Source organism: Anomaloglossus baeobatrachus, chromosome 9, assembly GCF_048569485.1.
Source record: "Anomaloglossus baeobatrachus isolate aAnoBae1 chromosome 9, aAnoBae1.hap1, whole genome shotgun sequence".
In the NCBI taxonomy this organism is placed as follows: domain Eukaryota; kingdom Metazoa; phylum Chordata; class Amphibia; order Anura; family Aromobatidae; genus Anomaloglossus; species Anomaloglossus baeobatrachus.
This window is the reverse complement of record NC_134361.1, coordinates 44,695,474-44,722,592: the sequence shown is the minus strand read 5'-3', so window position 1 is coordinate 44,722,592 and position 27,119 is coordinate 44,695,474. Positions and strand designations below refer to the sequence as shown.

General features: G+C 48.9%; 1 protein-coding gene across 1 annotated transcript in view; it reads right to left on the bottom strand.

Annotated features, from left to right (window-relative positions):
* CCDC9 (coiled-coil domain containing 9) overlaps positions 1-25,223 on the bottom strand; it is a 117,509-nt gene extending 92,286 nt beyond the window's left edge. The window contains exons 1-4 of the mRNA XM_075323669.1: positions 25,165-25,223; positions 12,695-12,744; positions 10,013-10,117; positions 1,117-1,260 (exon numbers count right to left, since the gene is read on the bottom strand). Of these exons, the coding sequence (XP_075179784.1) occupies positions 1,117-1,260; positions 10,013-10,117; positions 12,695-12,697 (252 nt within the window). The 5' untranslated portion in view covers positions 12,698-12,744; positions 25,165-25,223. The remainder of the gene's footprint in view (positions 1-1,116; positions 1,261-10,012; positions 10,118-12,694; positions 12,745-25,164) is intronic.
* Positions 25,224-27,119: the final 1,896 nt, after the last annotated feature.

Here is a 27,119-nt window from a genome sequence, read left to right as displayed (position 1 = left end):
CACTCCTGACCTCCCCTTAACCAACCCCCCAAGTGGCCGGCCCTATTCCCTTCAGGCTGTCCACTGGTGTGTCTGGTGGGTGTGGTGCAGAGTGTTCCTAGGGTTCTGATTAGCTTGTTCTTGGCAACACCAAAGGTCAAGGACCCGTAACCAAGGAGGAGGTGGATATTGCACAGAAGGGCAGATTGCACAATGTCCTGTGATGACCTGATAGGCCAGGGCATCATATATGTATAATGTGGACTGGCAATAGGTGTGGGTGGGGCCGGGTTCAAAAATGAAAGACTATAAAATGATTAAGAAACAACGTTTGTCACACCACTCTAAGTCTAAACTGGTTGCAAAAACCCTAAATAAACCTTCACTATACCATGACTGGGTGTTGGGGCTCTATTGCATTGATCAATTCAGTAGCTAAATTTCTCTTGATTCATATGTTCATGGCGGTAATGCAGGTTCCATTTTTCACATTTCATTCTTACATATAGCTATTGTATTTTTCAGGTCAGTATTCACACAGCAGTTTTGCTTTACATATATTGCCCTTGCACGGTCGCTGGTGTGCAGCCCTTCTCTTTATATAGTGAAGTTCTTTTAGGTTTTTCACCCAGTTCAGACTTTGAAACACCATGCTAACGTTATTTCTTAATTAATAAACATCTTGGTCACTGTAGCAAATATTCGCCATCTTACTATACTGAGCACTCCCATGCTCGGGTCTCGTAATGGGCAGTTGGATGCTCGGACTGGCTCAACTCGGGTATAATGGAAGTCAATGGGGAACTAACTTGAGCCTTTTTTTTTTTTTTTTCACAAGACCTCCTGGAAAAATGTTTGAGTTTCCCATTGACTTCCATTATACTCGGTACACGAGTCGTGCCCGTCCGAGCGTCCAACTGCTTGTTAAAAGACCCAAGCATAGGAGTGCTTGCTCATCACGAATACGGACAAAACGGGATTTGTGCTTCATCGATTGTCTCCCAACATGATGGATGTATAACAAGAATCTGGTTTTCTTCTGAATTGAGCTAAACCTCAGACCCACTTGCTGCTCTATGTATCTTATAAAGGCCGCCCTACACATGGTGTGTACAGAGCCCTTCATTAGTCTCTCACCCCAGCAGAAACATCGAGAGTGATGGAGAAATTCTCCTTCTCTTTCCGGGCCTTGTCCGGCTCGCCGTCCAGGTGTTTGGCTTTTCTTGGGGTGGTTACAGCAATTCCCTCTTGTTCGGCCATTCTGCGGTCCTCCTCAATCATCTGAGGGTCAGAGAAGGTTACATGTTAGGGCGCAGCAGTATACGCTGACGGGGCGTAATAATTATGAAATTCAGACGGTTTTCTGGCACAATTGCACATCATTTACAAAGACCTGAATACTTTTAATGCCAACAGTCAAGGGGGACTTGATAGATGTGACTTCATGATCCTGACTATGCAAAACCGAAAAATACTGGCCTATTCTTTGATACCCCATAAGGAGGATAAAAGATCGAGGGGGGGCGGGGAGGAGGATTGAGTGGAGGGAGGGAAAGAATCGAGGGGGGGCCGGAAGGGAAAGGATCGAGAAGGGGGGGGGGGAGGGAAAGGATCGAGAAGGGGGAAAAGGGAAAGGATAGAGGGGTGGAAAGGGAAAGGATCGAGGGGGGGGAAAGGGAAAGGATCGAGGGGGGGGGAAAGGGAAAGGATCGAGGGGGGGAAAGGGAAAGGATCGAGGGGGGGAAAGGGAAAGGATCGAGGGGGGGGAAAGGGAAAGGATCGAGGGGGGGGAGGGAAAGGATCGAGGGGGGGGAAGGGAAAGGATCGAGGGGGGGGGAAGGGAAAGGATCGAGGGGGGGGGAAGGGAAAGGATCGAGGGGGGGAAGGGAAAGGATCGAGGGGGGAAGGGAAAGGATCGAGGGGGGAAAGGGAAAGGATCGAGGGGGGAAAGGGAAAGGATCGAGGGGGGAAAGGGAAAGGATCGAGGGGGGGAAGGGAAAGGATCGAGGGGGGGGAGGGAAAGGATCGAGGGGGGGGGGAAGGGAAAGGATCAAGGGGGGGAAGGGAAAGGATCGAGGGGGGGAAGGGAAAGGATCGAGGGGGGGAAGGGAAAGGATCGAGGGGAGGGGAAGGGAAAGGATCGAGGGGGGGAAGGGAAAGGATCGAGGGGGGGGGAAGGGAAAGGATCGAGGGGGGGGGAAGGGAAAGGATCGAGGGGGGGGGGAAGAGAAAGGATCGAGGGGGGAAGGGAAAGAATCGAGGGGGGGGAAGAATCGAGGGGGGGAGGGAAAGAATCGAGGGGGGGGGAGGGAAAGAATCGAGGGGGGAAGGGAAAGAATCGAGGGGGGAAGGGAAAGGATCGAGGGGGGAAGGGAAAGGATCGAGGGGGGAAAGGGAAAGGATCGAGGGGGGAAAGGGAAAGGATCGAGGGGGGGAAGGGAAAGGATCGAGGGGGGGAAGGGAAAGGATCGAGGGGGGGAAGGGAAAGGATCGAGGGGGGGGAGGGAAAGGATCGAGGGGGGGAAGGGAAAGGATCGAGGGGGGGAAGGGAAAGGATCGAGGGGGGGGGGGAAGGGAAAGGATCGAGGGGGGGAAGGGAAAGGATCGAGGGGGGGAAGGGAAAGGATCGAGGGGGGGGGAAGGGAAAGGATCGAGGGGGGGGGGGAAGGGAAAGGATCGAGGGGGGGAAGGGAAAGGATCGAGGGGGGGAAGGGAAAGGATCGAGGGGGGGGGAAGAGAAAGGATCGAGGGGGGGAAGGGAAAGAATCGAGGGGGGGGGGGGAAGAATCGAGGGGGGGAGGGAAAGAATCGAGGGGGGGGAGGGAAAGAATCGAGGGGGGAAGGGAAAGAATCGAGGGGGGAAGGGAAAGAATCGAGGGGGGAAGGGAAAGAATCGAGGGGGGAAGGGAAAGAATCGAGGGGGAAGGGAAAGGATCGAGGGGGGAAGGGAAAGGATCGAGGGGGGGAAGGGAAAGGATCGAGGGGTGGGAAAGGATCAAGGGGTGGGAAAGGATTGAGTGGTGGGAAAGGATCGAGGGGTGGGAAAGAAGGGAATTTTGTTTACTTACCGTAAATTCCTTTTCTTCTAGCTCCAATTGGGAGACCCAGACAATTGGGTGTATAGCTATTGCCTCTGGAGGCCACACAAAGTATTACACTTAAAAGTGTAAGGCCCCTCCCCTTCTGGCTATACACCCCCAGTGGGATCACTGGCTCACCAGTTTTAGTGCCAAAGCAAGAAGGAGGAAAGCCAATAACTGGTTTAAAGACCAATTCAATCCGAGGAAACATCGGAGAACTGAACCATACCACATGAACAACATGTGTACCCGAAAAAACAGAAAAACCCCGAGAAAACAGGGCGGGTGCTGGGTCTCCCAATTGGAGCTAGAAGAAAAGGAATTTACGGTAAGTAAACAAAATTCCCTTCTTCTTTGTCGCTCCATTGGGAGACCCAGACAATTGGGATGTCCAAAAGCAATCCCTGGGTGGGTAAAAGAATACCTCATGATAGGGCCGTCAAACGGCCCTCTCCTACAGGTGGCCAACCGCCGCCTAAATGACTTATCTACCTAGGCTGGCGTCTGCCGAAGCGTAGGTATGCATCTGATAATGCTTGGTAAAAGTAAGTAGACTCGACCAGGTGGGTGCCTGACACACCTGCTGAGCCGTAGCCTGGTGCCGTAATGCCCAGGATGCACCCACGGCTCTGGTAGAATGGGCCTTCGGCCTTGAGAGAACCAGAAGCCCAGTAGAACTGTAGGTTTCAAGAATTGGTTCCTCGAGCCCCCGAGCAAGGGTGGATCTGGAAGCTTGCGACTGTTTACGCCGACCAGCGACAAGGACAAAGAGTGCATCCGGGTGGCGCAGGAGCGCCATGCGGGAAGTAGAACCTGAGTGCTCTCACCAGAACCAACAGATGCAAATCCTTCTGAAATTGATGGACTGGACGAGGACACAAAGAAGGTGAGGTGATATCCTGATTGATATGAAAATGGGATACCACCTTAGGGAGAAATTCCGGAACCGGACGCAGAACTACCCTGTCCTGGTGAAGGACCAGGAAGGGAGTTTGTATGAGAGCGTTGCTAGCTCGGAAACTCTCCTAAGAGACGAGACCGTTACTAGAAGGCCACTTCCCGTGAAAAACGGGAAGGGAGACATCCTTCAAAGGCTCGAAAGGCGGCATCTGGAGAGCAATTAGAACCTTGTTCAGATCTCAGGGCTCTAACGGCCGCTTGTACGGAGTGCTGAGAAGACAAACTCCCCGTAGGAACGTGCGTACCTGAGGAAGTCGTCGTTTCTGAAAAAATACAGATAGCGCTGAGACTTGTCCCTAAAGGGAACTGAGCGACAACCCATTTTCCTACCTAGATTGCAGGAAGGAAGGAAACATAGACGATGCAACCGGCCAGGGAGAAACACCCTGCGCCGAGCACCGAGATAAGAACATCTTCCACGTCCTGTGGTCAATCTTGGCGGACGTTGGTATGCTAGCCTGTCTCATGGTGGCAACCACGTCCTGAGGTAATCCTGACGACACTAGGTTCCAGGACTCAATGCCACACCATCCGGTTGAGGGCCGTAGAATTCAAATGGAAGAATGGCCCTTGAGACAGCCAGTCTGATTGGTCTGGTAGTGCCCCCGGTTAGCCTACCGTGAGGCACCACAGAACCGAGTACCACAACATCCTCGGCCAATTTGTAGCGACGAGGATGGCGCGGCCGCAGTCGGTCTTGATCTAGCGCAGTACTCTGGGCAACAATGCCAGAGGTGGCACCTAAGGTAGCTGGAACTGCGACCAATGCTGAACTAAGGCGTTTGCCGCCAGAGCTCGATGATTGTGAAACCGTGCCATGAAGCTGGCACATTGTTGTTGTGCCGTGACGCCATTAGATCGACGTCCGGCCTCTGTCAGCGGCGCCAGATCTCCTGAAACCCGTCCGGGTGAGGAGACCATACTCTTTCGGCCACACCTCAGCGACTTAGGAAGTCAGCTTCCTAGTTTCCACACTTGGGATGTGAATTGTGGATATGGTGGATGCCGTGTCTTCCACCCACATCAGAACCTGCCGGACTAACGGAAAGGCTTGCCGGTTGCGCGTTCTTCCTTGGTGGTTGATGTATGCCACCGCTGTGGAGCTGTCCGACTGAAGTCGGATATGCTTGCTTTCCAGCCGCTGTTGGAAGGATTGTAGGGCAAGATACACTGCTCTGTGTTCAAGAACATTGATCTGAAGAGTGGACTCTTGCTGAGTCCACGTACCCTGAGCGCTGTAGTGGAGAAAAACTGCTCCCCACCCTGATAGACTCGCGTCTGTCGTAACTATCGCCCAGGACGGGGATAGGAAGGACCTTCTTTTTGACCAAGAGGTGAGAAGAAGCCACCACCGTAGAGATTCCTTGGCCGCCTGAGAAAGAACGACGACTCTGTTGAGGGACGTCGACTCCTCGTCCCATTGGCGGAGAATGTCCCATTGTAGTGGACGCAGTAAAACTGCGCGAAAGGAACTGCCTCCATTGCTACCATCTTACGTAGGAAGTGCATGAGGCGTCTCAATGTGTGCGACTGGTTCTTAAAGAAGAGCTTGCAGCCCGTAGTGAATGCTGTTTGTCTAGCGGCAGCTTCACTATCGCTGAGAGAGTAAGAAACTCTATGCCTAGATATGTTATCGATAGGGTCGGGGTCGGATCTGACTTTAAAAAGTTGATGATCCACCCAAAACTCTAGAGAGTCTCCAGCGCAACGTTCGGGCAGTGTTGGCATGTTTCCTAAGAGAGTGCCTTGACAAGTAGATCGTCTAAATACGGGACCACAGAGTGACCCTGAGAGTGCAGGACTGTGACTACTGCTGCCCTGACCTTGGCGAAGACCAGTTGGACTGTCGCTAGCCGGAAGGTAGAGCTACGAACAGAGGGTGTTCGTCTCCTATAACGAAGCGTAGAAACGCTAGTGCTCTGGATCAATCGGCACGTGTGGATAAGCATCCTTGATGCCTAATGATGCTAGGAAATATCCTTGGGACCTTGAGGCGATGACATGGCGGAGGGATTCCATCCGGAACCGCCTGGTGTCCACGAGCTTGTTGAGCATTTTTAGATCCAGAACGGGACGGAACGGCCCGTTGTTATAGGTACCGCAAAGAATTTGGGGTAAAAACCGTGACCTTGTTCCTGAAGAGGAACGGGGGTCATCACTCTTTCTGCCTATAGAGTGCACCCTGTTTGCAGAAGAGCAGCGGCCCGGCCGGGAGGTGGAGAAATTCTGAAGAATCGAGTTGGAGGACGAGAAGTGAGCTCTATCCTGTACCCGTGAGACAGAATGTCTCACACTCAATGGTCATTGACCTATGGCAGCTAAATATCGCCAAGGCGGGAGAGCCTGCTACCGACCGAGGCCGCAAGTCATGAGGAAGCCGCCTTGGAAGCGGGTTTTCAGACTGTCGCTTTTTTGGGCGAGACTGAGCCCGCTAAGAATCTTAGCTCCTCTGATCCTTTTGAGTCCACATTGGACGAGGAAAAATGGGACCTGCCCGAGCCTCGAAAAGGCCGAAAACCCCGACTGCCTCTTGCTCTGTTGGGGTTTGTTGTGTCCGGGCTGAGGAAAGGATGAATCCTTACCCCTGGACTGTTTGATGGTTACATCCAACGCTCACCAAACAGTCGGTCAGCAGAAAAAGGCAACTGGTTAGGCAACCTTTTTTGGAAGCAGAATCTGCCTTCCATTCACTTAACGAGCAGACCAGGCTCTGCTTAAAAACACGGAGTAGCGGAGGCTACCGCCGCACGGTTCGCAGAGTCCAGGACAACCTGAATCGCGTAAGAAACAAATGCAGACATTTGAGAGGTTAAGGATGCCACCTGCGGCACAGATGTACGTGTAACCGTGTCAATCTGTGTAAGACAAGCTGAAATAGCTTGGAGTGCCCCAAGGGAGAGAATGCCGGAGCCAACGGTGCGCCGACAGCCTCATAGATGGCTTTCGACCAGAGATCCATCTGTCTGTCAGTGGCATCTTTGAGTTTGCAGTTCCATCTCCCACTGCAACTATGGATCTAGCTACAAGCCTGGAGATTGGAGGATGCCGCTCGGGACATTGGGTCCAGTCCTTGACCAAGTCAGGGGACAGGGATAACGTGTATCCTAAGCAGTTTGGAGAAGCGCATATCTGGATAAGCGTGGTGTTCCTGGACTGCCTCTCTGAAGGCAGAGTGGTCCAGAAAAATACGTGAAGCTGACTCCTCCACTGGAGGAGCTGTGAGAAATAACCCACATTCTATAGATGGACGCTATAAGATTATTTACTATGGCGTCACAATCAGGTGTATCCAGATTGAGAGCGGTCTCAGGATCAGAATCCTGAGCCGCTACTTCCGCCTCATTACACAGCGAGTCCTTCTGTTAGGACCCTGATGAAACCGAGGCCGCTCATAGCGAGCCCACTTAGGCTGTCTGGGACTGACGTCCGTGCAGAGCCGTGACTCTGGGATGCGTGTGACATTCCCGGAGCTGTTAGTTATTCACACTGAGGGGGGCCATGGATCAATGATTCAACAGTGCCCATATTGTGAGAGACATGTCCGGACTGCTAGGCTTCTAGTATCATAGCCACAGTCTCAGAAAAACTGTCAGTAAATACTGCAGACACCGTCCTCATCCCCTGGCCATTAGTGCATACAATGGGAGTCTATGTACCTGCCGGCCGTATAGCCGTACATGCTGTACCAGCTGTATAGAAAAACATGTGGTTCTGCACCTTTGTTTTACACAGAGAATATGCTGATAACTATAAGTGCACTTCTGCACTAGTGGGGTTAGCACCACAGGTGCTGCTTAACGCCTGTTACAGCGATTGTGTGACTATCAGAATGCCAGGGTCTTCCACACTTGTCTCTGTATCATACAGAAACTGACACTAATGGCTGCCGGTGTCCTTGTAGAGAAGGAAGCCGTGGGCGTGCCTGAGAAAGTGCGGGAATCCGGATTCACAGTGCACACAGTGAGAGGGGTGGAGTATGCAAAACATACTCCAGCTCTCAGCTCTGCTCTATGCAGCGTCACGCCCCTACCCTGACTGTCAGGGCTGTGGGCGGTAACGAAGGGAGACTAGGCCCAGAAGCCGGGGACTCGAGTTAACAGCGCGGCCGCCGTAAAAGCGCGGGCCGCGCTGAAGTCCCCGGCGCACCACAAGTGCCAGCCGCGCCGCAGTTCCAGCGGCCGGCGCGACCGATTCATAGAAGTGGCCAGCGTCCCGCCCCTCTCCTGACTGGCAGGTCTGGGGGCGGGAACGAACGGAAGCAGGCCGCAAAAGCCGGGGACTCTAGTTATCAGCGCGGCCGCCGTAAAAGCGCGGGCCGCGCTGAAGTCCCCGGCGCACCACAAGTGCCAGCCGCGCCGCTGCCAGCGGCCGGCGCGACCGATTCCTGGAAGTGGCCAGCGTCCCGCCCCTCTCCTGACTGGCAGGTCTGGGGGCGGGAACGAACGGAAGCAGGCCGCAAAAGCCGGGGACTCTAGTTATCAGCGCGGCCGCCGTAAAAGCGCAGGCCGCGCTGAAGTCCCCGGCGCACTACAAGTGCCAGCCGCGCCGCAGTCCCAGCGGCCGGCGCGACCAATTCCCATAAGTGAGCCTGCTTCAGCAAAGCTGAATGAGGCCATGGCACAGGCGCCGCAGCGCTGATGTCCCCTGGCGCACTACAACACCCAGCATGCTGCGGTGTGAGCGCCAAATGCACGGGGACACAGAGTACCTTGAGGAAGCAGGGCCATGTCCCTGATGTACTCCGCTCCATCCAGCATCTTCTCCAGGGGCTGTAGATGGAGCACGGTCTCAGTGCCTGGAGACCGGTAAATCCCACTTCACCCAGAGCCCTGTAAAAAGGGATGGGGAAGGAATCAGCATGTGGGCTCCTGCCGCCGTACCCGCAATGGGTACCTCAACCTTACAAACACCTCCGACATACAGTGGGGTGAGAAGGGAGCATGCTGGGGACACTATATGTGTCCTCTTTTCTTCCATCCGACATAGTCAGCAGCTGCTGCTGACTAAAAAGTGGAGCTATGCGTGGATGTGTTGCCTCCTTCGCACAAAGCACAAAACTGGTGAGCCAGTGATCCCACTGGGGGTGTATAGCCAGAAGGGGAGGGGCCTTACACTTTTAAGTGTAATACTTTGTGTGGCCTCCAGAGGCAATAGCTATACACCCAATTGTCTGGGTCTCCCAATGGAGCGACAAAGAAAGATCGAGGGGCTTGTAGAAAATAATGTTTTTTCCTAAGTGGAGAGGTTAATTATAAAAATAATCTATCTACACCTCAAGCTAGAACTGTCATCTACTACAGACCTGAGTGTCTGCCATGTCTGTACACCTCATAGGAGATCAGTAATTTAGTTTTACAGTAACGTGCACAGTGTAATGGAGGCTAATGAACAACAGAAAACAATGAAAACTACTTGTTAAAAAAGAAAATAAATAAATAAAAAAAATGTTTAAAGAAGAAAAAAAATTGGACAAATTGCTGGTTTTGGTCACTATAGCTCGAATAGATTGGAAAGTTTATAGACACCCTAAAGTTTACAAGTAAAAACTAAAGCTTGCCATGCATTTAAAAAAAAAAAAATAATAAATAAAAGCCTGGTAGAGCTGTATCAACCAAACAGTAAAAAAACAAAAAAAAAACAACAAAAACAAAAAAAACTTATGGCTGTCATAATATCGTGCACAAACCAATTATCCCCCTCGCCCATTTAATTTTCAAGTAGTAAAACAAACTGCATAACATTTTGTATCACCATAACCGCACTGGCCACAGCACACAATCATTGGTGTCATTTTTTCATCCGTTTAAAAAAAAAAAAAAAAAAAAAACACATGAGATGCCCTGGGCCGTTCACGCCATCTACTACATATATATAGTATATAATCTTTTTTATAGCTTCACCTCCACCTAGTAGAATCATCACCCAGGCTTTTTAATAAAGGCTGGGAAGCAGCACACCCTGCACAGATTGCACAACACCCCGTGTGCACCGACCTGGTGTCTCCTGACGATGGCCTCATTCTTCTTCTTCAGAGCTTCGATCTTCCGGTCCAGCTCGGCATCCTTCTCTTCTTTGGACTTCATATCTAATACAGAAGCCTGTGACGAAACCACAACTCTCATCATTCAACAGATGTCACAGCAAAGACAACACTACTACCTGAAGACAGACTTATAAAGTGAAGACATCAAGACAATGGGGGGGTAATGATACCTTCTCTGGACAATATGGCGTCCAGCCAAAGTTCCACTCAGCCTTTAACCAGCTGGCCATATATATATACACAGTGCCTACAAGTAGTATTCAACCCCCTGCAGATTTAGCAGGTTTACACATTCGGAATTAACTTGGCATTGTGACATTTGGACTGTAGATCAGCCTGGAAGTGTGAAATGCACTGCAGCAAAAAAGAATGTTATTTCTTTTCTTTATTTTTTTTTTTTTTAAATTGTGAAAAGTTTATTCAGAGGGTCATTTATTATTCAACCCCTCAAACCACAAGAATTCTGTTTGGTTCCCCTAAAGTATTAAGAAGTATTTCAGGCACAAAGAACAATGAGCTTCACATGTTTGGATTAATTATCTCTTTTTCCAGCCTTTTCTGACTAATTAAGACCCTCCCCAAACTTGTGAACAGCACTCATACTTGGTCAACATGGGAAAGACAAAGGAGCATTCCAAGGCCATCAGAGACAAGATCGTGGAGGGTCACAAGGCTGGCAAGGGGTACAAAACCCTTTCCAAGGAGCTGGGCCTACCTGTCTCCACTGTTGGGAGCATCATCCGGAAGTGGAAGGCTTATGGAACTACTGTTAGCCTTCAACGGCCTGGACAGCCTTTGAAAGTTTCCACCCGTGCCGAGGCCAGGCTTGTCCGAAGAGTCAAGGCTAACCCAAGGACAACAAGGAAGGAGCTCCGGGAAGATGTCATGGCAGTGGGGACATTGGTTTCAGTCAATACCATAAGTAACGTACTCCACCGCAATGGTCTCCGTTCCAGACGAGCCCGTAAGGTACCTTTACTTTCAAAGCGTCATGTCAAGGCTCGTCTACAGTTTGCTCATGATCACTTGGAGGACTCTGAGACAGACTGGTTCAAGGTTCTCTGGTCTGATGAGACCAAGATCGAGATCTTTGGTGCCAACCACACACGTGACGTTTGGAGACTGGATGGCACTGCATACGACCCCAAGAATACCATCCCTACAGTCAAGCATGGTGGTGGCAGCATCATGCTGTGGGGCTGTTTCTCAGCCAAGGGGCCTGGCCATCTGGTCTGCATCCATGGGAAGATGGATAGCACGGCCTACCTGGAGATTTTGGCCAAGAACCTCCGCTCCTCCATCAAGGATCTTAAGATGGGTCGTCATTTCATCTTCCAACAAGACAACGACCCAAAGCACATAGGCAAGAAAACCAAGGCCTGGTTCAAGAGGGGAAAAAATCAAGGTGTTTCAGTGGCCTAGTCAGTCTCCTGACCTTAACCCAATTGAAAACTTGTGGAAGGAGCTCAAGATTAAAGTCCACATGAGACACCCAAAGAACCTAGATAACTTGGAGAAGATCTGCATGGAGGAGTGGGCCAAGATAACTCCAGAGACCTGTGCCGGCCTGATCAGGTCTTATAAAAGACGATTATTAGCTGTAATTGCAAACAAGGGTTATTCCACAAAATATTAAACCTAGGGGTTGAATAATAATTGACCCACACTTTTATGTTGAAAATGTATTAAAATTTAACTGAGCAACATAATTTGTTGGTTTGTAAGATTTATGCATCTGTTAATAAATCCTGCTCTTGTTTGAAGTTTGCAGGCTCTAACTTATTTGCATCTTATCAAACCTGCTAAATCTGCAGGGGGTTGAATACTACTTGTAGGCACTGTATATCTATATATATATCTATACGGACAGCTGCTGGACCAGACATCCCATACACACGTATGCTCGGCTAAGTGTGCATGCATTCAGAATGAGGAAAATAGCCGCTGTCACACCTCTGAAGGCTTACTTAAATATCTGCACCAAAAAAAAACCCAAAAGGATTAGACATGTTGGAAATGCAGCATGCCCAATCCTTTATTCAAGAAGATGGCAGAAAAGATGCTTCAGGAAAACCATCATCTTCTGTTGATGACAATGACCCAAAAGTCAAAAATTAATTTACCCTTAAAGGAAACCTGTCACCACTTTTTTGGCCTATGAGCTGCGGCCACCACCAGTGAGTGTGGATGACGTAGGCGCGTCATGCACCGCGGCTTCAGAATAAGGAAGACAAAGATGGCCGAAAGGGGAGGCGCCTGTCCCGGAGAACGGCGCCACTCATCCGACTGTTGTGCACCGGAGCGACCTTCTAGATAAGTATTATAAAGTGATTTTTATGTTCTAGACAGCGGCCTGGGCTCTTATATACGGCATGTTAGAATGCTGTATATAAGAGCCCGGTGGTAGTGGCCGCAGCTTATAGGCCGAAAAAGTGGTGACAGCTTCCCTTTAAAATCAATGGACCCATGGGAAAAAAAATGCCTTTCGTGTGACATCAGTCCTTTTTGGAAATAATTTTCATACAAAAAAAAAATGTTGAAAATTGTGGGGTTTTTTTTTCTAAATGAGACTTTTATAAAAAGCCATAAAACAGAATTATGATCACAAAGTAAGAAAAAACACCAACGTTACCATTGCTGCAGGTGCTGGACGGAGTCTCAGGGGTGGGGGGGGCTCTACTTCTGTAAAAGAGATCAACGGTTACATAAAGTCCTACAAAACCAAAGCTAATAAACTTACAGGGGTTGTCTGATGTGGACTGATTAAAAATATCAAATGGAGACACACTGCAGCGCCCCTGCGGATCCTACACGGGTCGCACTGAAGGGCTCCACCGCTTCTGGGAGCGGAATCTGTTTATTATTTTTACCCTATTCATATGAATATATCTCTTACTGACAAACCACTGTAGAATGGTGTATATAAGAGCTCACTGGTGGAGGCCACAGCTCGTAAGGGAAACACCTCGTGACAGGTTCCCATTAAAGATGTTCCAGTCCGTGTTATTTCTCACCATTTCCTGCCTCCACCCTTCACAAGAGCATTGACCAGGAGTTTGAATTGGCTGCTCAAACTAAAGGGATCGTCCCAAGATCCCGGCTTCAGGAGCTTCCTGCTCCCCTAGGACGGTGAGATCTTCACGACTGGCAGTGTGGCCCCAACAACCAGCTCTGCCGCATCGGAGAAGTGCAGAGATCACTGAGGTTGGATGGTTTAGGCTGGAAACACATCTATGCGAGTAAAATCGGTCCGAGTTGGCTGAAAAAAACTCGGCTGATTTTAGTTCACGTTGGGTCCGAGTGCAACGCAACTGCACTGCGATCCTGAGATGTTTCTCATGATTGCAGTGCGTGTGTGATCCGTGTGTGATCCTTTTTTTCCTCAGCAGCTGTCATCTGCTATTCAGCTCTGCTACATGGCCGCTGACAGCAGCCACAGACAGCCATGTAGCAGAGCTGAATGGCAGATGACAGCAGACACAGACAGAGCCGCACGATCAGAATGAACTCAGGTGAACTTCACACGACTTCATTGTCATGCCGCGGCTCTGTCTGTGTCGCGTCCTGATTCGCGGTCACCCGTGAAGGACTCACCGGTGACCGCTAATCCCCTGAGTGACTGCAGTGAGCAGCGCAATTAGCGCTGCTATCACTCAGGTTACCCGCGGCTAGCTGGATCCTCCCCCCGTGACCGCAACTCACCTGTGACTTCATCGCTGTCACTCAGGCGACTTGCTGTCACTGTTGGAGGATCCAGCGGTGGCCACGAGTTACCTGAGTGACATCATCGCTGATCGCGCTACTCACCTCAGTTGCTGCGTGGAGCTGACAGGAGCGGCGGTGTCTTCTGCAGCTCTTGTCACCTTCATGTAGCAGAGCTGGAAGCGACGCGGGACCTTCGTGGATTACATCGGACATGGATGGGTTTTTTGGGGACTTAATAAAGTGGTGAACGAGGGTCTTTGTTATTGTTTATTATTTCAAATAAAGGATTTTTTCACTGTGTGTGTTTATTAACTTTAATTTACAGGTTAATCATTGGGGGTGTCTCAGACGCCTGCAATGATTAATCTAGGATTTAGTGGCAGCTATGGGCTGCCATTAACTCCTTATTACCCCGATTGCCAACGCACCAGGGCAAATCGGGAAGAGCCGGGTACAGTCCCAGAACAGTCGCATATAATGTATGCGGCAATTCTGGGCGGCTGCTGGCTGATATTGTTAGGCTGGGGGCTCCCCATAACGTGCAGCTCCCCATCCTGAGAATACCAGCCTCCAGCTGTATGGCTTTATCTGGCTGGTATTAGAATTGGGGGGGACCGCACGCCGTTTTTTTAAATCATTTATTTATTTTACTGCACAGCATAGACACGCCCACTGGCTGCTGTGATTGGTTGCAGAGAGACAGCTGTCACTCAGCCGTGGGGACGTGTCTGACTGCAACCAATCATAGGTACCGGTGCCGGGGGGGGGGGGGGGGGGTAAAGCAGGGAATACGAGATTGAATAATGAGCGGCCGGCTTTTTCAAAAGAGGAGAAGCCGCCGGAGCAGTGTGAACGCCGTGCAGCGCCGCGCCGGTGATCGGTGAGTATGAGAGAGGGGGGGGGGGGAGAGGGATAGACCGATATGGACAGAGAGTGAGGGACAGAGATGGTGACCGACCGACAGAGAGAGAATAAAGACCGACTGACAGAGAATAGTGATTGGCAGACATTGTGACACATCACTCGTTTCCAGTGCTTTGTGACACATGCGAGAATGTATTTAGAAAATCGGATGTCACTAGGATGGTGTGAGTGCCGTCCCGTGACATCCGATTATTTACACGCTCCCATAGACTTGCATTGGAGAGACTCGCTGTAGAAACTCGCAAAAAAGCAGCATGCTGCGATTTTTTTCTCAGTCTGATTTGGACTGAGGGGAAAAAAAAAAAAAAAAAAAAAAAAAATCGCAGATGAGAGCTGAATCATTCACTAACATGTGTCCGATTCCAATGCGAGATTTTCTCACATTGCTCTACTGCGAGAAACTCGCAAGTGAGAAGCCGGCCTTAGAGCAGCACTTGCAAGCTTCATAGCAAACAGCTTTGGTTATGTTCACACGTTCCTTTTTTTTTTTTTGCTGCAGCAAAACCTGCTCTCTTGGCAGTTAAAAAAAAAAAAAAAGCTGCTTCCTAAAAGCAGGCTTACTATGATTTTATTGCAATTTTTAGCAGCAGTATTGGTGTGTTATTTCTTTACATTACATGTTTAATAAAGTTAGTTTTTCATTCACTACAAAAGCAGCAATAAAAAAAAAGAAGGGAATTTTGTTACTTACCGTAAATTCCTTTTCTTCTAGCTCCTATTGGGAGACCAAGACGATTGGGTGTATAGCACTGCCTCCGGAGGCCACACAAAGCATTACACTAAAAAGTGTAAGGCCCCTCCCCTTCTGGCTATACACCCCCCGTGGGATCACGGGCTGCTCAGTTTTAGTGCTAAAGCAAGAAGGAGGAAAGCCAATAACTGGTTTAAACAAATTCACTCCGAAGTAACATCGGAGAACTGAAAACCGTTCAACATGAACAACATGTGTACCCGAAAAAAACCAACAATCCCGAAGGACAACAGGGCGGGTGCTGGGTCTCCCAATAGGAGCTAGAAGAAAAGGAATTTACGGTAAGTAACAAAATTCCCTTCTTCTTCGGCGCTCCATTGGGAGACCCAGACGATTGGGACGTCCAAAAGCAGTCCCTGGGTGGGTAAAGAAATACCTCATGTTAGAGCTGCGAAGACAGCCTTCCCCTACGGGGAGGTAACTGCCGCCTGCAGGACTCTTCTACCTAGGCTGGCGTCCGCCGAAGCATAGGTATGCACCTGATAATGTTTGGTGAAAGTGTGCAGACTCGACCAGGTAGCTGCCTGGCACACCTGTTGAGCCGTAGCCTGGTGTCGTAATGCCCAGGACGCACCCACGGCTCTGGTAGAGTGGGCCTTCAGCCCTGATGGAACCGGAAGCCCAGCAGAACGGTAGGCTTCAAGAATTGGTTCTTTGATCCATCGAGCCAGGGTGGCTTTTGAAGCCTGCGACCCTTTGCGCTTACCAGCGACAAGGACAAAGAGTGCATCCGAGCGGCGCAGGGGCGCCGTGCGGGAAATGTAGATTCTGAGTGCTCTCACCAGATCTAACAAATGTAAATCCTTTTCATACCGAAGAACTGGATGAGGACAAAAGGAAGGCAAGGAGATATCCTGATTAAGATGAAAAGAGGATACCACCTTAGGGAGAAACTCCTGAATGGGGCGCAGCACTACCTTGTCCTGGTGGAACACCAGGAAGGGAGCCTTGGATGACAGTGCTGCTAGCTCAGACACTCTCCGAAGAGACGTGACCGCCACTAGAAAGACCACTTTCTGTGAGAGACGAGAAAGTGAAACATCCCTCAGAGGCTCGAAGGGCGGCTTCTGGAGAGCAACTAGTACCCTGTTTAGATCCCATGGATCTAACGGCCGCTTGTACGGAGGGACTATATGACAAACCCCCTGCAGGAACGTGCGCACCTGAGAAAGTCGTGCTAGACGCTTCTGAAAAAACACGGATAGTGCCGAGACTTGCCCTTTAAGGGAGCCGAGCGACAAGCCCTTTTCCAACCCAGATTGCAGGAAGGAAAGAAAAGTAGGTAACGCGAATGGCCAGGGGGATACTCCTTGTGCAGAGCACCAGGATAAGAAAATCCTCCGCGTTCTGTGGTAGATCTTAGCAGAAGTGGACTTCCTAGCCTGTCTCATGGTGGCAACGACTCCTTGGGATAATCCTGAAGACGCTAGGATCCAGGACTCAATGGCCACACAGTCAGGTTCAGGGCCGCAGAATTCCGATGGAAAAACGGCCCTTGGGACAGTAAGTCTGGTCGGTCTGGTAGTGCCCACGGTTGGCCGACCGTGAGATGCCACAGATCCGGGTACCACGACCTCCTCGGCCAGTCTGGGGCGACGAGTATGACGCGGCTGCAATCGGATCTGATCTTGCGTAGCACTCTGGGCAAGAGTGCCAGAGGTGGGAACACATAAGGGAGCCGGAACTGCGACCAATCTTGCACTAAGGCGTCTGCCGCCAGAGCTCTTTGATCGCGAGACCGCGCCATGAACGTCGGGACCTTGTTGTTGTGCCGCGACGCCATTAGGTCGACGTCCGGCACCCCCCAGCGGCGACAGATTTCCTGAAACACGTCCGGGTGAAGGGACCATTCCCCTGCGTCCATACCCTGGCGACTGAGGAAGTCTGCTTCCCAGTTTTCTACGCCCGGGATGTGAACCGCTGATATGGTGGATGCTCTGTCCTCCACCCACAGCAGAATCCGCCGGACTTCCTGGAAGGCTTGCCGACTACGTGTCCCTCCCTGGTGGTTGATGTATGCCACCGCTGTGGAGTTGTCCGACTGAATTCGGATCTGCTTTCCTTCCAGCCACTGCTGGAAAGCTAGTAGGGCTAGATACACTGCCCTGATTTCCAGAACATTGATCTGAAGGGTGGACTCCTGCTGAGTCCACGTCCCTTGAGCCCTGTGGTGGAGAAAAACTGCTCCCCACCCTGACAGACTTGCGTCTGTCGTGACCACTGCCCAGGATGGGGGCAGGAATGATCTTCCCTGTGATAATGAGGTGGGAAGAAGCCACCATTGCAGAGAGTCCTTGGCCGTCTGGGAAAGGGAGACTTTCCTGTCCAGGGAAGTTGACTTCCCGTCCCATTGGCGGAGAATGTCCCATTGAAGTGGGCGCAGATGAAACTGTGCAAACGGGACTGCTTCCATTGCTGCCACCATCTTCCCTAGGAAGTGCATGAGGCGCCTTAAGGAGTGCGACTGACCGTGAAGGAGAGACTGTACCCCTGTCTGTAGTGACCGCTGCTTGTCCAGCGGAAGCTTCACTATCGCTGGCAGAGTATGAAACTCCATGCCAAGATACGTTAGTGATTGAGTCGGTGACAGATTTGACTTTGAAAAGTTGATGATCCACCCGAAAGTCTGGAGAGTCTCCAGCGCAACATTCAGGCTGTGTTGGCATGCCTCTTGAGAGGGTGCTTTGACAAGTAGATCGTCCAAGTAAGGGATCACCGAGTGTCCCTGGGAGTGCAAGACTGCTACCACTGCCGCCATGACCTTGGTGAAAACCCGTGGGGCTGTCGCCAGACCGAATGGCAGAGCTACGAACTGGAGATGTTCGTGACCTATCACAAAACGTAGAAAACGTTGGTGCTCTGTAGCAATCGGCACGTGGAGATAAGCATCTTTGATGTCTATTGATGCAAGGAAATCTCCTTGAGACATTGAGGCAATGACTGAGCGGAGGGATTCCATCCGGAACCGCCTGGCGTTCACATGCTTGTTGAGCAGCTTTAGGTCCAGAACAGGACGGAACGAGCCGTCCTTTTTTGGAACCACGAAGAGATTGGAGTAAAAACCTTGCCCTTGTTCCTGAAGAGGAACAGGGATCACCACTCCTTCTGCTCTTCGTGAGCCCACCGCCTGCAGAAGAGCCTCTGCTCGGTCGGGATGTGGGGAAGTTCTGAAGAACCGAGGCGGAGGACGAGAACTGAACTCTATCCTGTACCCGTGAGACAAAATGTCTGTTACCCACCGGTCCTTGACCTGTGGCAGCCAAATGTCGCAAAAGCGGGAGAGCCTGCCACCGACCGAGGATGCGGAGGGAGGAGGCCGAAAGTCATGAGGCAGCCGCCTTGGAAGCGGTTCCTCCGGTTGCTTTCTTGGGGCGTGAGTGAGCCCGCCAGGAATCTGAGCCCTTTTGCTCTGAGTCCCTTTGGACGAGGAGAATTGGGCCTTGCCGGAGCCTCGAAAGGACCGAAACCTCGACTGCCACCTCCTTTGTTGAGGTTTGCTTGATCTGGGCTGGGGTAAGGAGGAGTCTTTACCCTTGGACTGTTTAATGATTTCAGCCAATTGCTCACCAAACAGTCTGTCTACAGATAGTGGCAAGCTGGTTAAACATTTTTTGGAAGCAGAATCCGCTTTCCATTCTTTTAACCACAAGGCTCTGCGCAAAACCACCGAGTTGGCAGACGCCATTGAGGTACGGCTCGTAGAGTCCAGGACAGCGTTGATAGCATAGGTCGCAAACGCAGACATTTGCGAAGTTAAGGACTTCACTTGCGGCACTGCTGGACGTATGATAGAGTCCACCTGTGCCAGACCAGCTGAAATAGCTTGGAGTGCCCACACGGCCGCGAATGCTGGAGCAAATGACGCGCCGATAGCTTCATAGACAGATTTCAACCAAAGGTCCATCTGTCTGTCATTGGCATCTTTAAGTGAAGCCCCATCCTCCACTGCAACTATGGATCTAGCCGCAAGCCTGGAGATTGGGGGATCCACCTTTGGACACTGGGTCCAGCGTTTGACCACGTCAGGGGGAAAGGGATAACGTGTATCCTTAAGACGTTTGGAGAAACGCTTGTCTGGATAAGCCTGGTGTTTCTGGACTGATTCTCTGAAGTCAGCGTGGTCCAGAAAAGTACTCAGTTTACGCTTGGGATACCTGAAATGGAACTTCTCCTGCTCTGCAGCTGCCTCTTCTGCTGAAGGGGCTGGGGGAGAAATATCCAACAGTCTATTGATGGCCGCTATAAGGTCATTCACCATGGCGTCACCATCAGGAGTATCCAGATTGAGAGCGGTGTCAGGATTAGACTCCTGATCACCCTCCTCTGTCTCATCACGCAGAGACTCTTCTCGCTGAGACCCTGATCCGCGTGATGACGTGGAGGGTCTCTCCCAGCGAGCTCGCTTAGGCTGCCTGGGACTGTCATCTGAGTCAGAGCCTTCAGCCTGAGATGCCTGGGACCCCCTTGAAGCACGGATTAACTCCAACTGAGGGGGACCGGGAAACATTGACGCAGCAGTGTCCATGGTCTGAGTGACCGGCCTGGCCTGCAAGGTCTCTAGGATTTTTGTCATAGTGACAGACATCTTGTCAGCAAAAACTGCAAACTCTGTCCCCGTCACCGGGACAGGGTTCACCGGTGACTCTGCCTGGGCCACTACCACCATAGACTCCGGCTGACGAAGTGGCACAGGGACCGAACATTGCACACAATGGGGGTCTTTGGAACCTGCCGGTAGATCAGCCCCACAAGCGGCACAAGCAGCGTATGCAGCCTGTGTCTTGGCACCCTTGCGTTTTGCGGATGACATGTTGTCATCTCCTCAGAGCAATATAGGGTATACAGCCAAGAAGCGACCTTACAGTGCAATATATATATATATATATATATGGTATAGAGAAAAAAATACACCAATATAACACTGTGGCACTAGTGGGGCCAGCACTAATGTGCTGCTTACCGCCCGCTTAACGCGGGTGTGTGGTCGCCAGAAATCCCTTGTCTGGGTCTCCCAGAGCCTGTGTCCGTTCTCCAGCCAGACTGCATGTAGGAATGGCTGCCGGCGTCCTGTGGAGAGGGGCGGGCCCTGGGCGTGCTGCAGACAAAGAGCGGGAACTGGCGTCCCACTGTGCCCAGTGAGAGGGCTGGAGTATGTAAATCAGACTCCAGCCCTCGGCGCTGACTATCGTACAGCGTCTCTCCCTTGCCCTGATTGACAGGGTGGGGGCGGGAACGAAGCGGAGCTAGGCCGCAAAAGCCGGGGACTAGATTTATAAGCGCCGCCGTCGTAAAAGCACGGTCGGCGCTAAGTCCCCGGCGCACCACAAGTCTCAGCCGCGCCGCCGCTCCAGGGGCGGCCGGCGCGGCAGTCCCCAACACATAAAGTCCCTCAGAGAATCTGTAGTGACTGTAACCCCAGCGCGCAGCGCTACTGTCCCCGGCGCACTAGCACACCCAGCAAGCCTGGAGTGTGCGCGGCCTGACCCTACGGGGACACAGAGTACCTCAAAGTCGCAGGGCCTTGTCCCTGAACGGTACCCAGCTCCGTATCCAGCAGGTTCTACGGGTCTGTGGATGGAGCCCGGCCTCAGGGCTTGGGGGCCGGTAAGATCCCACTTCCTCAGAGCCCTCAGGGGGATGGGGAAGGAAAGCAGCATGTGGGCTCCAGCCTCCGTACCCACAATGGGTACCTCAACCTTAACAAACACCGCCAATAGGAATGGGGTGAGAAGGGAGCATGCTGGGGGCCCTAGTATGGGCCCTCTTTTCTTCCATCCGATATAGTCAGCAGCTACTGCTGACTAAACAGTGGAGCTATGCGTGGATGTCTGACCTCCTTCGCACAAAGCTTGAAAACTGAGCAGCCCGTGATCCCACGGGGGGTGTATAGCCAGAAGGGGAGGGGCCTTACACTTTTTAGTGTAATGCTTTGTGTGGCCTCCGGAGGCAGTGCTATACACCCAATCGTCTGGGTCTCCCAATGGAGCGCCGAAGAAATAATAATGTTTGCACTCATTGTTTTCAATGGTGGAAAAAAAACCTGCAAAACCACTGAAAGAACCGACATGGTGCGTCTTTCAAAAACGCAGCAGATTACCATTTCAGAAAAAAAAATCAAGTGTGAGTGTGTACAGTGTCTGTGTGTACATAGCGTGTGTACACACGTGTATGTATAGTGTGTACAGTGTGTGTATGTATATAGTGTGTACATGTGTATTAAGTGTGTACAGTGTGTGTATCAGGGCTGTGGAGTCGGTAAGCCAAACCTTCGACTCCGACTCCTCAAATTCTCTTGCACCGACTCCGACTCCGGCTCCGACTCCGACTCCGGCTCCGACTCCGACTCCGGCTCCTACATATATTGCTTAGTTAGGTGAAAAATTTATTGTAGTATATGAATATGTGTATGTGAACATCAGACATTTAATAATTTTTATGATACGATAATCAAGATATTTGGATAGAACATAAAATATATTTATTGGATACAACTTTAGAACACAAAAAACTGTAATAAATTGTAAATATGTAATACACTATGTAATATACAGTAGATTACATATATATCTTGTGTGTGTATATACACTGTGTGTATATATATATATATATATATATATATATATATATATATATATATATATTACATATTTACAATTTATTAGTTTTTTGTGTTCTAAAGTTGTATTCCAATAAATATTTTATGTTCTATCCAAATATCTTGATTATTGTATCATAAAAACAATTAAATGTCTGATGTTCACATTGTACTACAATAAATTTTTCACTTAAATATAAGCATTATACTAAATGTTATTATTTAGTAAAATATTCAGCACATTCTGCATTGCACTCCTGTCCCCAATTTATTATATATTTTAGGAGTCGGAGTCGGTGCATTTTATACCGACTCCGACTCCGACTCCACCAAAATGAGCTCCGACTCCGACTCCGACTCCACGACTCCGACTCCACAGCCCTGGTGTGTATAGTGTGTACATGTGTAGTGTGTACAGTGTGTGTATAGTGTGTACATGTGTAGTGTGTACAGTGTGTACATGTGTAGTGTGTACAGTGTGTGTATAGTGTGTACATGTGTAGAGTGTGTGTATAGTGTATATAGTGTGTACAGTGTGTACATATGGTGTGTGTAAATGTGTATTAAGTGTGTATACAGTGTGTACATGTGTATTAAGTGTGTATGTAGTGTGAATTGAGTGTGTACAGTGTATATACATTGTGTGTACAGTGTGTATTGAGTGTATTGAGTTTGTACAGTGTGTACATATGGTGTGTGTATATATGGTGTGTGTGTGTAAATGTGTATTAAGTGTGTATACAGTGTGTATTGAGTGTGTACAGTGTATATACATTGTGTTTACATGTGTATTGAGTGTACAGTGTATATACATTGTGTGTACATGTGTATTGAGTGTACAGTGCATATACATTGTGTGTACATGTGTATTGAGTGTGTACAGTGTATATACATTGTGTACATGTGTATTGAGTGTGTACAGTATATATACATTGTGTACATGTGTATTGAGTGTACAGTGTATATACATTGTGTGTACATGTGTATTGAGTGTACAGTGTATATACATTGTGTGTACATGTGTATTGAGTGTACAGTGTATATACATTGTGTACATGTGTATTGAGTGTACAGTGTATATACATTGTGTACATGTGTATTGAGTGTGTACAGTGTATATACATTGTGTACATGTGTATTGAGTGTGTACAGTGTATATACATTGTGTACATGTGTATTGAGTGTGTACAGTGTATATACATTGTGTACATGTGTATTGAGTGTGTACAGTGTATATACATTGTGTGTACATGTGTATTGAGTGTGTACAGTGTATATACATTGTGTGTACATGTGTATTGTGTGTGTACAGTGTATATACATTGTGTGTACATGTGTATTGAGTGTGTACAGTGTATATACATTGTGTGTACATGTGTATTGAGTGTGTACAGTGTATATACATTGTGTGTACATGTGTATTGAGTGTGTACAGTGTATATACATTGTGTGTACATGTGTATTGAGTCTGTACAGTGTATATACATTGTGTGTACATGTGTATTGAGTCTGTACAGTGTATATACATTGTGTGTACGTGTATTGAGTCTGTACAGTATATACATTGTGTGTACATGTGTATTGAGTGTGTACAGTGTATATACATTGTGTGTACATGTGTATTGAGTGTGTACAGTGTATATACATTGTGTGTACGTGTATTGAGTGTGTAAAGTGTATATACATTGTGTGTACGTGTATTGCGTGTACAGTGTATATACATTGTGTGTACATGTGTATTGAGTGTGTACAGTGTATATACATTGTGTGTACATGTGTATTGAGTGTGTACAGTGTATATACATTGTGTGTACATGTGTATTGAGTGTGTACAGTGTATATACATTGTGTGTACATGTGTATTGAGTGTGTACAGTGTATATACATTGTGTGTACATGTGTATTGAGTGTGTACAGTGTATATACATTGTGTGTACATGTGTATTGAGTGCACAGTGTATATACATTGTGTGTACATGTGTATTGAGTGTGTACAGTGTATATACATTGTGTGTACGTGTATTGAGTCTGTAAAGTGTATATACATTGTGTGTACATGTGTATTGAGTGTGTACAGTGTATATACATTGTGTACACATGTGTATTGAGTGTGTACAGTGTATATACATTGTGTGTACATGTGTATTGAGTGTGTACAGTGTATATACATTGTGTGTACGTGTATTGAGTGTGTAAAGTGTATATACATTGTGTGTACGTGTATTGCGTGTACAGTGTTGAGCGAGTAGCTGACTATTCGTATTCGCTATGCTGTTAGCTACTCGCATATTCATTACGCGTAGCGAGCCAATGTAAGTCAATGGGAAATACTCGCTAAGTAGTGAGTGTCCTGAAAGCCGTACTCTTCATGCGAGTAGCGGACAGTGCTCGCTAACAGCACAGCGAGTACAAGTAACTACTCGCTCAACACTGTGTACATTGTGTGTGCATGAGATTTCTGTACTCTCCTAGTTTTGGATTGTATTGTAAAAAGCAGCTTTTAATTTGCATAAATTATGAAAACCGCGGCAAAACCAAAAGTGTGAACATAGCCTTACAGGACACACAGCAGGTGGCACACTCCCTGCCTAGGAAAAGCGACCCCACTCAGGCTGTGCTCAGACACGACAACAAAACCTGCTCTCTGGAAACTAAAGAAGTCGCTCAGAAAAATAGTGTGAACGCTGCCTAGGGTGGAGCCGCTCACTGAGCAATAGGGGTCGCAGGTCCGGCCTCGCCCACCCTCCTGTACACGGTGATAAATGAATGGCCGTTTATCGGGTTTACTCCGGTCACATCCGGTGCACAATGAGCAGCGCAGGTAGTGGATAAACGGTAACGGATCCGTCCTGGATTTCAGCTCCATTCATTGACAGCAAACAGAGATAGTGCAAAACTGCAGCCCAGCCTGTGAGAAAGTGGCAAGGCTGCAGTCTTCCTACCCCAGACGGTGCGACATTAGCCCCTCCGTGTACCTGCGCCACCACACAAGCCTCCGCTGACACCCCCCCCCCGCACGAGTACTGCTCCCACCCCTGTAATTGCCCCGTGCCCACGAGTGTCCCAACACCACCCCACTCCCCACAATACACAAGCCGGGAACCATAAAGGGTTAAACCGCTCTCACCTGCAGCCCTGATCAGCCTTCCGGCTCCAACAACATGCGTGTTCCTCTTTAGGCCACGCCTCCGCCAACGGAAGAACGTATAAAGGGCGGAGCTTAGTGCGACGACGCATGCGTGGAAGAAGTAAACAGCGCGTCGTCGGCCATGTTTATTGTGGGTATGGAGTTGTTTTTCTACGTAGGACAGTAGAGTCAGGCTATGTCCGCACACTGCACTATAGTAACCACATATATGCAGCGTGTGGCCAAAACCGCATAAAAAATGCATGCGTTTTTTTTATCACAATGTGTGAAAAACGCAAAAAAAATGGACAATCTTCAGCAGATGCGCACAGCAAATCTGAAATCTCATAGACTTTACTGGGGAAGGAAAAACATGCAATTTGTGGTAACTAAAAGTTCACCAACTGCACCAAAAAAGCATCAAACATTGCAGCGTGCGGTGGCTCTAATGCTGTGAATAAACTACGATTCCCAGCATGCCACAGGACGCACAGAATGGTGGGGTATGCTGGGAGTTGTAGTCCATAGTCAATAAAGGAGTCACAATGCAGATCTTGCAGTGCACTGTAGTGTTTGTCACCCAGCTTTTCCAGACTCCTGAGTGGCAGAGCTGCACCTGCTGTACTCGGCTATCTCCAGTAGTCTCATAGACAATGAGCGGAGAGGAGGGGGTGTATGGCCGACTGCCATAAGAGGGCTTTTCAGGGGCTCAGGATATGGGGGGGTCCCAGCGATCAACAAGTGGATAGGCATCAACTAAACTCTGCACAACCACTCTACTTGAGCAGTAATGCACACCACCAGTCCATACGTGTTCTCCTTGGTCTTTTGATCGATGAGGTTCCTCATGATAATTAATTTTTACCAACCCAATTAATAATAATAATATTTATTCATTTATATAGCGCTATTAACCCTTTCACGACCGGCCGATTTTTCGCTTTCCGTTTTTTTTTTTCGCCATTCTTTTTCTGAGAGACGTAACTTTTTTATTTTTCAGTCAATATGGTCATGTGAGGGCTCATTTTTTGCGGAACGAGCTGTACTTTTAAATGAAACCATCAGTTTTACCATATTGTGTACTAGAAAATGGCAAAAAAATTCCAAATGCTGAAAAATTGCAAAAAAAGTGCGATAGCACTATGGTTTTTGAGATATTTTATTCACTGTGTTCACTATATGGTAAAACTGATGTGTGGGTGTGATGCCTCAGGTCAGTGCGAGTTCGTAGACACCAAACATGTATAGGTTTACTTTTATATAAGGGGTTAAAAAAAAATCGGAAGTTTGTCCGAAAAAAGTGGCGCACGTTTTACGCCATATTCCGTGACCCGTAGCGTTCTCATTTTTCGGGATCTTAGGCTCAATGACGGCTTATTTTTTGCGTCTCGAGCTGACGTTTTTAACGGTACCATTTTTGCGCAGATGCTACGTTTTGATCGCCTCTTATTGCATTTTGCGCAAAAGTTGTGGCGACAAAAAAACGTCGTTTTGGCGTTTGGAATTTTTTTGCCGCTACGCCGTTTACTGATCAGATTAATTGATTTTATATTTTGATAGATCGGGCGTTTCTGAACGCGGCGATACCAAATGTGTGTATATTTTTTATTTTTTTAACCCTTTAATTTTCAATGGGGCGAATGGGGGGTGATTTGAACTTTTAGGTTTTTTTGTTTTTTTTTAATTTTTTAAAACTTATTTTTTAACTTTTTTTTTTTATTTTACTAGTCCCCCTAGGGGGCTATTGCGATCAGCATTCCGATCGCTCTGCAGTATCTGCTGATCACAGCCACAAGGCTGTAAACAGCAGATACGCTGTCTTTCTCTTTTGCTGTGCCCCGGGCACAGCGAAAGTGAAACCAAGTCATGTGTAGTACAGGAGTCATCACATGACCCTGTGCTACCATGACAACTATCGGGAGTCACGTGATCGCGTCACGTGACTTCCGGTTTCG